Source organism: Cherax quadricarinatus, chromosome 78, assembly GCF_038502225.1.
Source record: "Cherax quadricarinatus isolate ZL_2023a chromosome 78, ASM3850222v1, whole genome shotgun sequence".
In the NCBI taxonomy this organism is placed as follows: domain Eukaryota; kingdom Metazoa; phylum Arthropoda; class Malacostraca; order Decapoda; family Parastacidae; genus Cherax; species Cherax quadricarinatus.
In genome coordinates, this window is record NC_091369.1 from 3,189,530 (window position 1) to 3,204,958 (window position 15,429).

The 15,429-nt window shown below is 38.3% G+C and overlaps 1 protein-coding gene across 4 annotated transcripts in view; it reads left to right on the plus strand.

Annotated features, from left to right (window-relative positions):
* The window catches only part of LOC128701556 (recQ-like DNA helicase BLM), a 58,831-nt gene that overhangs the window by 26,045 nt on the left and 17,357 nt on the right, over positions 1–15,429 (plus strand). For all 4 annotated transcript variants that reach the window (XM_053795305.2, XM_053795307.2, XM_070101568.1 and 1 more), the window contains 11 exons: positions 1,021–1,186; positions 4,290–4,418; positions 4,885–4,977; positions 6,008–6,089; positions 6,635–6,782; positions 7,640–7,771; positions 8,515–8,701; positions 8,861–8,938; positions 9,674–9,869; positions 10,478–10,659; positions 12,371–12,527. In XM_053795305.2, coding sequence (XP_053651280.2) covers positions 1,021–1,186; positions 4,290–4,418; positions 4,885–4,977; positions 6,008–6,089; positions 6,635–6,782; positions 7,640–7,771; positions 8,515–8,701; positions 8,861–8,938; positions 9,674–9,869; positions 10,478–10,659; positions 12,371–12,527 — 1,550 coding nt within the window. The remainder of the gene's footprint in view (positions 1–1,020; positions 1,187–4,289; positions 4,419–4,884; positions 4,978–6,007; positions 6,090–6,634; positions 6,783–7,639; positions 7,772–8,514; positions 8,702–8,860; positions 8,939–9,673; positions 9,870–10,477; positions 10,660–12,370; positions 12,528–15,429) is intronic.

Here is a 15,429-nt window from a genome sequence, read left to right on the forward strand (position 1 = left end):
TCCTAGAGTGATAACCATAATACTGAGGATGAAACAGTGGTGTGGGTAATTTTAATTTATTTACAACATTAACTATTAATATGTCAGAAGAGTAATGAAGTGGAAGATAATAAATAATGGACATGAAGGTTATGAAACAAGAAGAGATAGATGTATCATTGATGAGAGGGATTCCTTTTCACTTGATTTTATTTAGATGCTTGCTATACTTAGATTGCTCTTTCTTAAATATTACATCAGCATTTCATGTGAATTCACAAAAGAATCGCATTGTCAATTCACAACCAGTCAAGTTAAAGTAACTCCCAGTTGTGCCTTAAAAATAGTCCAGAATGGACCAAAACATCAACATAAGTTTCCTCTTCTAAGTGCAGGTTTTTCTGAATTGTTCTAGCTTTGCTACTGTGACTTTTTTTTTTGTCATGTGAAGATACATAAGGCTTTTCATATTTGAGAGGCAAAACAAGTAAGAACATATAGACAAAAAAAAAAAAATCATTTGTTTTTCTTGAGTCATGTTACTTGTAAGAAAGTTTCAGTTATGGTTTTGAGAGGTATTTTGATTTGAGGGGTTTGGGATATTGGCAGTTTGGAGGGATATGTTGTGTATCTTTATATGTATATGCTTCTAAACTGTTGTATTCTGATCACCTCTGCAAAAACAGTGATAATGTGTGAGTGTGGTGAAAGTGTTGAATGATGAAAGTATTTTCTTTTTGGGGATTTTCTTTCTTTTTTGGGTCACCCTGCCTTGGTGGGAGACGGCCGACTTGTTGAAAAAAAAAAAATGGTAAAAGATATCGTTGCTAAGGAAACAATTTTAATGTAGGATTAAATTTTGTTTGTAAAACTTATGGTTTAAAGTACATTAAATTCCTTCGTTAATATTTTTTTGTGCATGCTACTTTGAATGCTAAAAAATTCCTTTTTATATTCCTGTTAGTGACTCAGTTTTTAATGCAACAAATATCTTGGCATGCTTTTTTAGCATAACTTTTGTCCATGATTTTTGTTCTCCAGGGAAAGCCTGAGTCGGAAAGTGAATTCCAAGATGGCATCTATGGAAAACACAACTCCTTCCAAAGCAGTTGACACCAAGGCTCGTTTTCATGGTAATGTGCAAAATGATGGAGCTACTGGAGAGTTCAGTGGCATGAATTATCCACACACCAGGGAAATGTTAAAGGTACTGTAACATCTGATAAGCAGAAGTTTTTAATCTAGCCTGTTTATGAGACAGTTGTCTCAGGATTTCTTCTTGACTGTCATGTTGATGCTGACCTAAGATATTTCCTGGAAAACTGCAACAGAGTGCAGCAATAATCCTTTTGACCTGAGCTTGCATTGTCTTTTGCCAAATACAGTACTTAATTTTCACAAAAATTTGCATTACCTTGTTATTTATATTTACATTTTTAGTATGCATTATGTATATACATACTGTACAATATATGTATATATCATTTACCACACCAATTATCCCTCACCACAGTAGGTTGACTTCCCCACAAGTAAAGACACATTCACCATCATTCACTCAGTAGCTATCTTGCCAAAAGTGTGCAAACATCACAATTCATTTGTCCCTCTGAACTGCAACATCCTCACCCATCCTTCAGAGAACAGATACTATATTTTCCATCATTAGAATTCTATTGCAACTTACTGGTTTTGCTGAATCCCTTCATAAATGTTACCTGGCTAACACCCCAACAGCATGTGAAAGCCAAAACCACTTTTTCTCCACTTTCTTCACACTAACATGCTTATACATGACTGCTAGATGCTCAAGCTCCTACCACATGAAAACTCTTTAACACCCTCCCTCCAACCCTTTCTTGGACAATCCCAACCACTTTTTCCCCCCAGTCCAGATTTATACATTCTCTTGGTTATTTTGTTGCACCCTGTCTAAATGTTCAGACCACCTTGCCAATCCCTCCTCTGCCCCCTGAAGTATACTTTTTTGGTAACCTCACATCATTTTCTGATCTCTGCACTATGAATTATTTGCATAATATTCACAGCACACGTTGCTCTCAAATATTACATTTCCACTTCCTCTAGCCTCCTCCTCACTGCAACATTGAAGGCCCACCCATGCTTCACACCCATAAAAAGGCACTGGTATCATTATACTCTTGTATATTCCCTATTTTGCCTTCATGGATAAGTTTCTTTCCACAGATGCCTAACACTCCTACCTTTTATTCCTTTGTCTATTCTCTGTTTCATATCATCTTTCATAGACCTATCTGTCAAGACATTCACTTCAGATATCAAAATGTGTACATTCATGTCCTTTCTACTCCCTCCTCCTGCTGTATAGTCCTTGTGGCTTAGCGCTTCTTTTTTATTATAATAATCTACTCCCTCCTACCAATCATTTCTTAAACATTTGGTTACTTTCATCACCTTGTTTGTTTTTGTGCTCACTTTTAATTTTTCTTCTTCTTTTCATGTATGTTTGTTAGTGTGTGGGTGTGTGTGCATGCATGTGTGCCTGCAGGTGTACATGTGAGTGTTCATGTGTGTGTGCATGTGTGTGCATGCATGTACATGAGTTAGTTAGTTACCATTCTGTCCTAGACACATGTCAATTAGACACTAGGCCTGTTGTATATGCGTGCGTGCATGAACACACGTGTGTGTGTGTGTGTGTGTGTGTGTGTGTGTGTGTGTGTGTACACACTCACCTAGTTGTACTCACCTAGTTGAGGTTGCAGGGGTCGAGTCCAAGCTCCTGGCCCTGCCTCTTCACTGGTCACTACTAGGTCACTCTCCCTGAACCGTGAGGTTTATCATACCTCTGCTTAAAGCTATGTATGGGTCCTGCCTCCACTACATCGCTTCCCAAACTGTTCCACTTCCTGACTACTCTGTGGCTGAAGAAATACTTCCTAACATCCCTGTGATTCATCTGTGTCTTCAACTTCCAACTGTGTCCCCTTGTTGCTGTGTCCCATCTCTGGAACATCCTGTCTTTGTTCATCTTGTCAATTCCTCTCAGTATTTTGTATGTCGTGTGTGTGTGTGTGTGTGTGTGTGTATGTATGTACACTCACCTAATTGTGGTTGCAGGGGTCAAGATTCAGCTCCTGACCTGCCTCATCACTGATCGCTCCTAGGTCCCTTCTCTCCCTGCTCCATGAGCTTTATCATACCTCGTCTTAAAGCTATGTATTGTTCCTGCCTCCACTACATCACTTGCTAGATTATTCCACTTCCTGACAATTCTCTGACTGAAGAAATACTTCCTAACATCCCCTTGACTCATCTGAGTCTTCAACTTCCAATTGTGACCCCTTGTTTCAGTGTCCACTCACCAGAACGTCCTGTCTCTGTCCACCTTATCTATTCCACGCAGTATTTTGTATGTCATTATCATGTCTCCCCTAACCCTCCTGTCCTCCAGTGTGTGTGTGTGTGCGCGTGTGTGTGCATGTGCGTGTGCATGTGCGTGTGCATGTGCGTGTGCATGTGCATGTGCATGTGTGCGTGCAGTATATGTATATAATCATGTTAAATATTCTGTATGTTATTTTCATTCTCTGTTGTTAGTATTAGTCCTTGCTAAAGTATGCTCTAAAACCATGTATACAATAAACACTGTAAACCTGTCTTTATGACAGATGTATCTTCTTTAAAAATATACATTGTATTGTATTATTAAATAACTATAAAGATATTTTAATGAGAATAGAGGATAAATGTACGTGTACTTTGTAAGGTTGCCTTTACAGTATTTACATGGTATCTGCAGCCCCTTAGTGACTACTTCATGTACAGCGTTCATGAAGGATCTTCCCATTTTGTCTGATGATTTTTTCTCTGTGTATTTTGATATCTAAATGCCTGATTTAATGGACTAATAGGGGAAAGCAGGTGGCTGGTAATGGGTATCATGTTGGATAAAGCTGAGATTGTTTTAGTTGTGATTGTATTAATAATTGAAACTTCTGTAATGAACAGATTTTGTTCATTGTTTCCAAATCAGTTGACCCAGCAGATTTTGTTCCATATTTTTGAAGTATGTTAAATCAAGGATTTACTGTACTGTTTTACTAGCCTGAGGAAGTTGTATGCTTCTTATGTTTATTTTTCTCTAGGGGGAAAAATTTCTTGTCTTCTGTATAGTGACTTTATAAGCTTGAAGATGCTGCTTCCTGTGTGTCACATTTTAAAGGAAAATTAATATTATTATGAATTACATTTTGTAGCTAAATGTGTAAGCTTAGTGTTGTTTGATTTCCTGAAAGATGTGTCATGAATACATTTCTATTCCCCAGATATTCCACCAGCGTTTTGGTTTGCGAAGATTTCGGGAAAATCAAAAAGAAGTGATTAATGCAGCACTGCTAGGGAAGGACTGTTTTGTTCTCATGCCAACAGGAGGAGGCAAAAGTTTGTGCTATCAGGTACACTAAATTATATGTTGTTTTCTGTGTTTAAGTATTTATAAATGAGGAGCATATTCATTTTGGTTTACTAGCTACGTATATAGACACCCAAACTGGTATATTTAATATAGTATTCAATAGACCTGTTGCAGTAACCAGATTAATGAGTTATATGTTTTAACCTTAGCATTTCTCGTACAACGTATAAAACAATTTTGCAATGTTTTGCATTGGTTATAAATTTTTGTTCCCTTATCCTATGACCCTCTCCACTCCCAGTAACTAGTAAAGAAGTTAAAACATAGTCCATAGTCCTCTATGTTGTTCTTTTCCAAATGTTCCCTAAAACACAATAATTCCCAACTCTGATACATCTTTCTACCAGCCATAATAGACATTTCCTGAGTTTGTTTCCATGTGGGTTATTATTCAGCTCAGAAAATATTTATTTTATGTGTGCTTAAATATTTACTCATTGTTGCAGCTGCCAGCATGTGTGGCAGATGGTGTGACCATCGTTGTTTCACCTCTCAAGTCTCTTATACAGGACCAAGTACAAAAATTAGCTTCTCTTGATGTGAGTATTTTCATTATTTGTGAAGGGAATCAAGGAACCTGGTTAACTGGACTTGAGTCCTGGAGATGCGAAGTACAGTGCCTGCACTCCAAAGGTGGGGTGGGGATATTAGCAGTTTGGAGGGGCATCTGAACTGTAGTATCAGCATGACAGTGAAAAAGTAAATGATGGTGAGTGTTTCTTCTTTTTCTGGTCACCCTATCTCAGTGGGAGATGGCTAGTGTGTTAAAAAAAAAAAAAAGCATGTACAGTGGACCCCCGACTAACGATATTATTTCAATCCAGAAGTCTGATCGGGTGCCGTTATAGACCGAATTTGTTCCCATAAGGAATATTGTGAATTAGATTAGTCCGTTTCAGACCCCCAAAAATACACCTACAAAAGCACTTACAAAAATACACTTACATAATTGGTCAGGTTGGGAGCTGATCGTTAGTCAGGGGTCCACTGTATTTTGATTTTTCATGTAGTTGAGTGAGGGATGTATATTCTTGGATTTGTCTTTTAAACTAATATTCATTTTTCAAATAATTTATGATTTCTGTATATTTTTTATTTTAATGCATTGGCTATTTCCCAGCAAAACAAGGTGACTAAAAAATGAAAAACACATTTGGTATCAGTTGTTCTTTAGCTGTTTTTTCAGACATGCACAAATATCACAATTCAATTGATCAACCATAACATCACCATCCAGCCTTCATTGAAGTGTAAGTATTGTACCTCCCACCTCCAGAATTCCATTTCAGCTATCCAGTTTCCTCTGAATCCTTTAATAAATGTTACTTTGCCCACACTCCAACGCTTCAAATTCTCAAAGCCACTTGCTTTCACTCACTCTGAGCTGTTTGAATACCTAGTTGAAATGAATAAGTTTATTATTATTCAATTAATAAATGAGACTCGAAAGAAAAGAAATAGGAGGGATTGGGAGAGAGGCATCAGTTATCCAACATGTATCATGAGAATGATGTATACATATTGACACTAGTTATTATATTAAATATTACTGCAATTCTTTAATTCCAGATTCCTGCCGGCCATATGTCTGGAGACGTGAATATTCGCGATGAAAACCAACTTTGTGCAGAGCTGATGAAACGTGAAATAAGTAAGCACCATGTGAACATTTTTTTTAATGTAGCTTACAATCTGCTCTTTCACTATCAATGCAGTTTATAATATGATGGTCTTTATACAAAGGAGACTTGTATAGTATACAGATGTGTTTCTTTTGATCTCTCTACCTTGGTGGGAAATAGCCAATGTTAAGCAGTCACCTCTCTGACACTTATGATAAAGTTAACACTTCTGGTAAATCAGATAATTCTTAATTTCACACCAGATCATACATATATAAGCGAGTACAAAGAGGAAATGCATCTGACTTGCACTCAGCAGACAAAGGATCAAGTCTCTACAACATCTTGCACAGAATGACCCTACAGATTTAGAGCTTTCCAAATAAAAATCATAAAATTACACTATATCATGCCTTGAGTTACAGTGTATTAGAAATAATTCAGGTATGATTGAAAAAGGAAACCTAAAAGTAGTCTAAGATATTTTTTTTGTAGTTTGATACAGAGTATAATTCCCTACTGTACTTTTTATTTAATCTTTATTTTTTATTATTATCACATATTAATGTTTCAGGTATCAAGCTTCTTTATGTTACACCTGAGAAGATTAGTGCAAGTCAAAGATTTTCTGGTATTTTGGAAAGTTTGTATCAACGTCAGAAGTTGGGAAGATTTGTCATAGATGAAGCTCATTGTGTATCACAATGGGGACATGACTTCAGGTAGACATTTTGTCCTACTATTAACACCATTCATTCAAGCAGTAGAGTAGACTCTCACATGACACATGTTTTCTGCATGTTTATTTTCATATTTTCCTCATTCTGACTTTCTTTCAGTCTCTTTTGACCTATGGTAAGAATTTTACACATCATCCTCTTTGGCCTTATGAGCCAAATATCAGGTGTCTAGAAAACTATTATACAATAAGACCAGTGAGTGACCTCTTCCTATTAAATATTCTTTGGCAGTGATGCCCACTTTGTTATTGAGAATCTCCCTAGTGAGGCACAATGCATAAGTACTACATTTTTTTATGGGATATAAACTTCATGTATAAGAGTCAGAATGTTTGCTATATAAATTACATCATGTCTTGTTCAAAGTGAATCATTAATCAGTGTGGTAAATAGTTTCCCATGCTGCTATAAATCAGATTGATAAAAAAAAGTTTAATGATCATTATGTATCTAGATATTTTACAAGGAAGTGATTAGAATATATGAAGTTCAATTGATTTTTTATGGGTTTCAAATACAGGAGAGAGAGTAATGACACTTTTGTTCAGTTACCATTTGATAAATTTCTTTGCTAACCTTCTCTGTTTTAAAATGCTAAAGATGAACAGCAGCTCTGAAAACTCATGCTTTTAACCTGTATTTTAATATAACATACATCTGATGTAACTTAACATCTAATATAACATACCGGTCATCTCCCACCAAGCCAGGGCAACTCAAAAAAGAAGAAAACCTTGTAAAGATTTTCTTCTTTTTACATTTAGTAATTTATAGAGAAGGGGTTGCTAGCTCCTTGCTCCTGGAATATTAATCTTAGATACCGTTACTTTATCACACAGGCCTGATTATAAGAAGCTCAATGTTCTTCGTCAGCGTTTCCCTGGAGTACCAACCATTGCCCTAACAGCAACAGCAACACCCAGAGTCAGAGTGGATATTCTTCACCAGCTTGGACTCACTGATCCAAAATGGTTGGATACTGGGTGATTTATTCTGTTCAGTCACATATCAACATAAGGTTTCGTTTTGTAACTATAAAATTGTTGGCTGTTAATTTAGTCTCTTTTGTATAGATGTTTCTGTAATTTGTGATCAAAATTTTGGGTTATCATTGTCTGTAGTATATTAAGCTATATTACAAAGAACTGACCTAAAAACTCTGCCCAGAGATTTCCCTTATGAAAGAGACTTGTGCTGAATGACCCAAATGGGTTTAGCACTTAACATGAATTAAACAAACAAACAGGAGAGGCACAGAAAATTAAGTGATTAGATTATTATTATTACAATCAAAACTGCTAAACCCACAAGGGTCATACAGCTCCTTAAGTGATTAGAATGTTTGATATAAGAATATATTAAAGTAGAATTGTAGGGGCTTGAACTTCTGTACTGGTGATTGCCAGACACACACACTGTATGAAGAGGGCCATGGAAGTTCAAAAGATCTCCAATAAAAGAGTTTGCACGTTTCATTGGAGGTCATTTCAGCATCTGTGTTCTCTTGGTAGTCTGTGCATAGGGCTGTCATCATTCAATAAGTGTGGCTCCTATATTTCATTTCTTCCATGTTCTTAATATTTACAGCATTGGGAATTCTCAGTTTTATAATGATATAGGTTTAAGAAATACTGGGAATGAGTTGGCTTCTTCAGTGACAAAATCATTTCATTGAATGCAAATTTAGCTATAAAAGCATATTTTTCATCCACAGGTTCCTCAGCAGTTTCAACAGAGCTAATCTGAAGTATGTAGTTTTACCAAAGAAGAGCAAAAAAATAACTAATGAAATTGTTGCTTTAATTAAGGCCAAATATAGTAGCCAGTCGGGTATTGTATATTGCCTCTCTCGAAAAGAGTGTGATACAACAGCTAGTGACCTTGCAAAAGCTGGCATCAAGGTATTTGTGGAGTATTTTTCCTTATTTCATATCTGATTAGTTGTACCTAAATTTTGTTTACAAAATTCATGGTGAGAAATATGTTTGTCAAGATGAGTTAGTGATAAGTATATAATATACAAATAAATATTTTCAGTATATATATATTTTCTTATGTAGGCTGTGAGCTACCATGCTGGATTAACAGACCCGGATAGAGTGTCTGTTCAGTCACAGTGGATTAATGACAAATTCAAGGTGAGTCTTTACTTATTGTAGGTTAATTTATTCACTGGGCTGTACAGTCTTTATTGGATCCTGTGTATCATATTTAAATGAGTGTTTTCAGTGTACAATACTCAATATACAGTACATTATTATTTCCCTTTGCAGTACTGTCATTTCTTGATGGTTTACCCCTAAATGCACTGCATGCTAGTGGCTTTCTTTTGTGACTGGAAAATAAGTGTGGGGTCAGGTGAGCCACTGCTCTTCAAATTGTCAGTATTGTAAACCTTTGATATTCAACTACCATACTTAGTCATTTGACAAAACCTGTAATGTACAGTACTTTACTGTATTTATTACATAATTAAATACAATCTTTGATTATTTTAAGAATGTATAATGTGTTATTTAAAGGGAGATTATGATGATTATTTTCTCCTATTAGCTGTATTTCAATCTTAACACCTTACAGTGAAGTAAATGGAACAATATTGTTAATTTAAACATAAGCTTTATGGAAGGTATGTTCCATCCCTGTGCTGTAATATTTTATTTGTAAATAAAATCTGCATTTTATATAGCAAAACAATGGTTTAGTTGCTTGTTGCCAATAGTGTACTGAGTCCTTCAGGCAATCCTGCAGGTAGAGGTTAAGTGGAGTTAAATTTAGCAAATGTGGTTTAAGTGTGTATTTAGGAGCAAATTGATCAAGTTAAAAGCAAAACTAAAAGAGAAATCTTAGAAATTAGCATTTTGTTTCTGCAGGTTGTGTGTGCAACAATAGCCTTTGGTATGGGCATTGATAAACCAGATGTACGCTTCGTCATGCACTACTCGTTACCCAAAAGTATTGAAGGTTATTACCAGGAATCTGGGAGAGCTGGCAGGGATGGTGAGATTGCTGATTGCACTCTTTTCTACAGTTACCAAGATATGCATCGTATCAGGAAGATGATTGACAGTGAGTTTCATTATAGTTTTTGAATAATTTACAGGATTTGAGTTTACAAAGGGTGAGAGAATAATTTTTTTTTTTCAACAAGTCGGCCGTCCCCCACCAAGGCAGGGTGAATAATTACAAGTACATCTTTATATGTAATTCTATTGGAGTGTGAGCAAGGTAACATTTTGTGAGGGAGTCAGGGAAACCAGTTAGCCAGACTTGAGTCCTGGAAGTAGGAGATGCAGTGCCTGTATTCTAAAGGAGGGGGTTGGGATATTTGCTGTTTGGAGGGATATCTGAACTGTTGTATCTGCGTCCCTCTGGAAAGACAAGTGTGAATGATGGTGAAAGTATTTCTTTTTCAGGTCACCCTGCCTCGGTGGGAAGCGACAAATGTGTTAAAAAAAATTTAATACTGTTGAATACTGTATATGTAGAATATTTTGAATGTTAGCCACTAAGGCAAAGTTAGGGAAGCACACATTTGAAATGAGTAATTATAAGAGTCTAAGGAAATGTGCTGCAACAATTGTGTTTGCATGATATTCTTTGGTTACTACACATTACCAGCCTTATTTTATATTATTACATATGATGAGTTGTAATATATAATTCCTATTTTTTAGTGGACAGAGACAATTTGCAAGCCAGGAAGACTCACTATGATAACTTGTGGCGGATGGTAGCATATTGTGAGAACAAAATGGACTGTCGTCGTACACAGCTTCTAAATTATTTTGGCGAAATCTTCAGCAGAGAGAACTGCAAGAGAAGTCCAGCTTCTGCCTGTGATAATTGCAAGTGCCACGTAAGTTACATAGTATGTAAGAGTTAAAGATCCTAATGATTTATACTGTATCTTTTATGATCTCTTGTTACCTTGAGTACTGTATTATGGAAACTTCCCTTGATGAAACGAAGAATTGACGAGGATATATTGGCTAGTAGGGCAAGTCTACTGTAGATGTTGAAGGTCTATCAATTAGTTGGGTAAGTTCTGTTGTGTGTCGAATGTATATCAGCTAGTAGGGCAAGTGCTACTGTGGGTGTCGAATGTGTATCGGCTAATAGGGCAAGTGCTGCTGTGGATGTCGAATGTATATTGGCTAGTAGGGCAAGCGCTGCTGTGGGTGTCAAATGTATATTGGCTAGTAGGGCAAGTGCTGCTGTGGGTGTTGAATGTATATCAGCTAGTAGGGCAAGTGTTACTGTGGGTGTTGAATGTATATTGGCTAGTAGGGAAAGTGCTACTTTGGGTGTTGAATGTATATCAGTTAGTAGGGCAAGTGCTACTGTGGGTGTCGAATGTAGGAGACGCATCAAACGACTTAATAACTCTTAAGATATTTACATGCTAGAGTGATACAGACATTGAAGAGCACAGTATGGTTCATTCAACAGATCTTTCAGTAAATTTCAGCAACAGCAAAGGACCTTTGCAGAAATTGTGTAAATTTAGTTTCTGTTAAGTGTCAGCAATCGTATTCCTAATGTCATTACTCAAAAATCCGTCCTCATAAAGTAGTTGGCAATTAAAGAAACAAGAACAATTAACTTTATACGTTAAAAATTAAATATGATCTACAACGTGCATAGGCATTATATCATCTATGAGCTTAGATCTCAGAGCCACAGACTTGCATTGGGTGTGTTGTGGCATGTGTGAGCTTGGCTTTCAGAGCCACAGACTTGCATAGAGTATTACGAGGTTATTCATGAGATTATGTTATTACGTCTTGTAAATACAGCCTCTCCTCACTTAACGATGGTGTTCCATTTCTAAGACCACATTGGTAAACAAATTCATCACTAAGTGAGGAGCATACTATAATTGTAGTGGGTTTGTGTCAGCCATCTTTGATATTTTTTATTGTCACCTTTGCACCATTTATAATATTTTTAGTACATTTTTAAATGTTTATACAGTAGTGTACTGTATATTGTAATAAACAGAATAGTGGAAATCAGCTCTGATATACATTATTTAATTATGCCTATTGTTCAGAGAGCCCATTGTAAGTTCAAGTCGTTGGTAAACAAGTACATCACTAAGTGAGGAGAGGCTGTACATGTACATGTCTGATATGTCTATTAGATAACCAATTTGTACTACATCTGATGCAATATCAAGCAAAGTGGTTAACAATTACATTACTTTATCTGGGTACAGGGGAGATGGCAGTTCTTTTTTCTTCTTTCAACAAACCAGCCATATCCCACCGAGGCGGGGTGGCCCAAAAAGAAAAATGAAAGTTTCTCTTTTTAAATTTAGTAATGTATACAGGAGAAAGGGTTACTAGCCCCTTGTTCCTGGCATTGTAGTCGCCTGTTACGACACGCATGGCTTACAGGGGAAGAATTCTGTTCCACTTCCCCATGGAGGGAGATGGCATTTGTGTTAAAATAAAAATTGTTTTATACCCAAGAAAGATCAGAGATGAGCCATGCAATTTTAGATGATAAATGTGGAAGTTCTAGAACAGTAGGTTTCAACTACATGTGTTGTATTCACTTTTCAGGAATCCTTCACAAAAGTGGATGTTACACGTGAAACTCGAGCAATTCTTCAGGCTGTCCAACAGCTGTGTTCTGGAGGAAGATGGTCCAACAACTTTACTATCAATCATTTTGTTGACATCTTCAAAGGCTCTGAAGCTAAGAAAGTTATGGACAGTGGTACGTTGAAAGCACTGATTAGTAATATATAAATAACTAGACAAATAGCTATATAAATAACTATATACAGTATATATGTATATGTATGCAAAACAACCACTTTGAAACGAATAGTGAATTTCCAAGTGCTTTCTCACATTATCAAGGTACTATATAATTCATATAGTTCCTTGATAATGTGAGGAATCATGAAAGCACTTAGAAGTTCACTATTCTTTTCACAGTGGTTGTTTTGCATATTGTTATATCACTTGTTTACTGATCTTATTGCATGTATCATGTATGTACGTACACACCCTAGCGGCTAGTGAATAGGCAGGGCTAGGAGCAATGACTCAACCCCTGCAACCACAACTAGGTGAGTACACACACGCACGCATGCACATACGCGTGCGCATGCACATATTTAAGAACGGAAACAGAAACGAGGCGCTAAACTACAGACCTGTGTCTCTGACATGTATTGTGTGCAAAGTCATGGAGAAGATTATCAGGAGGAGAGTGGTCGAACACCTGGAACGGAACAAGATTATAAATGAAAACCAGCATGGGTTCATGGAAGGTTTGTATCACAAACCTCCTGGAGTTTTATGACAAGGTAACAGAAGTAAGACACGAGAGAGAGGGGTGGGTTGATTGCATTTTCCTAGACTGCAGGAAGGCCTTTGACACAGTTCCCCACAAGAGATTAGTGCAGAAGCTGGAGGATCAGGTGCATGTAACAGGGAGGGCACTGCAATGGATCAGGGAATACCTGACAGGGAGGCAGCAACGAGTCATGGTAAGTGAAGAGGTATCACAGTGGGCGCCTGTGACGAGTGGGGTCCCACAGGGGTCAGTTCTAGGACCAGTGCTATTTTTGATATATGCGAACGACATGATGGAAGGAATAGACTCTGAAGTGTCCCTATTCGCAGATGATGTGAAGTTGATGAGAAGAATTAAATCGGATGAGGATGAGGCAGGACTGCAAAGAGACCTGGACAGGCTGGACATGTGGTCCAGAAACTGGCTTCTCGAATTCAGTCCTGCCAAATGCAAAGTCATGAAGATTGGGGAGGGGCAAAGAAGACCGCAGACAGAGTATAGGCTAGGTGGACAAAGACTACAGACCTCACTCAGGGAGAAAGACCTCGGGGTGACCATAACACCGAGCACGTCACCGGAGGCACACATCAACCAAATAACTGCTGCAGCATACGGGCGCCTGGCAAACCTGAGAATAGCATTCCGATACCTTAATAAGGAATCGTTCAAGACACTGTACACTGTGTATGTTAGGCCCATACTGGAGTATGCAGCACCAGTCTGGAACCCACACCTGGTCAAGCACGTCAAGAAGTTAGAGAAAGTACAAAGGTTTGCAACAAGGCTAGTCCCAGAGCTCAGGGAAATGTCATACGAGGAAACGTTGAGGGAAATCGGACTGACGACACTGGAGGACAGAAGGGTCAGGGGAGACATGATAACGACATACAAGATACTGCGGGGAATAGACAAGGTGGACAGAGATAGGATGTTCCAGAGAGGGGACACAGGAACAAGGAGTCACAACTGGAAGCTGAAGACTCGGACGAGTCACAGGGACGTTAGGAAGTATTTCTTCAGTCATAGAGTCGTCAGGAAGTGGAATAGCCTAGCAAGTGAAGTAGTGGAGGCAGGAACCATACATAGTTTTAAGAAGAGGTATGATAAAGCTCACGAAGCAGAGAGAGAGAGGACCTAGTAGCAATCAGTGAAGAGGCGGGGCCAGGAGCTGAGTCTCGACCCCTGCAACCACAATTAGGTGAGTACGTACACACGCACACACCTGACGACACTGGAGGACAGGAGAGATAGGGGGACATGATAACGACATACAAAATACTGAGAGGAATTGATAAGGTGGACAAAGACAGGATGTTCCAGAGATGGGACACAGCAATAAGGGGACACAGTTGGAAGTTGAAGACACAGATGAATCACAGGGATGTTAGGAAGTATTTCTTCAGCCACAGAGTAGTCAGGAAGTCGAATAGTTTGGGAAGCGATGTAGTGGAGGCAGGATCCATACATAGCTTTAAGCAGAGATATGATAAAGCTCATGGTTCAGGGAGAGTGACCTAGTAGTGACCAGTGAAGAGGCAGGGCCAGGAGCTTGGACTCGGCCCCTGCAACGTTAACTAGGCGAGTACAACTAGGTGAGTGTACACACACACACACACAAACACACACACACAAACACACACACACACACACACACACACACACACACACACACACACACACACACACACACACACACACACACTCACTCACTCACTCACTCACTCACTCACTCACTCTCTCACTCTCTCACACATTCACTTTCACTCACTCGTTCTCTCCATCCATTGAAACTGGGCAACTACCTGAGGTATGGAAGATAGCAAATGTAGTCCCCATTTTTAAGAAAGGAGACAGAAACGTGGCACTAAACTATAAACCAGTGTCAGTGACGTGTATAGTATGCAAAGTCATGGAGATTATCAGGAGGAGAGTGGTGGAGCACCTAGAACGGGACAAGCTTATAAACGACAACGAGCACAGATTCATGGAAGCCAAATCCTGTGTCACAAACCTACTGGAGTTTTATGACAAGGTAACAGAAGTAAGACAAGAGAGAGGGGTGGGTAGATTGCATGTTCTTGGACTGCAAGAAGGCCTTCGACACAGTTCCTCACAAGAAATTAGTGCAAAAGCTAGAGGATCAGGCATGTATAACAGGAAAGGCACTGCAATGGATCAGAGAATACCTCCCGTGGAGGCAACAATGAGTCATGGTACGTGGTGAGTTATCACAGTGGGCGCCTGTGACGAGCTGGATTCCACAGGAGTCAGTCCTAGGACCAGTGCTATTTTTGGTATGTGTGAATGACATGAC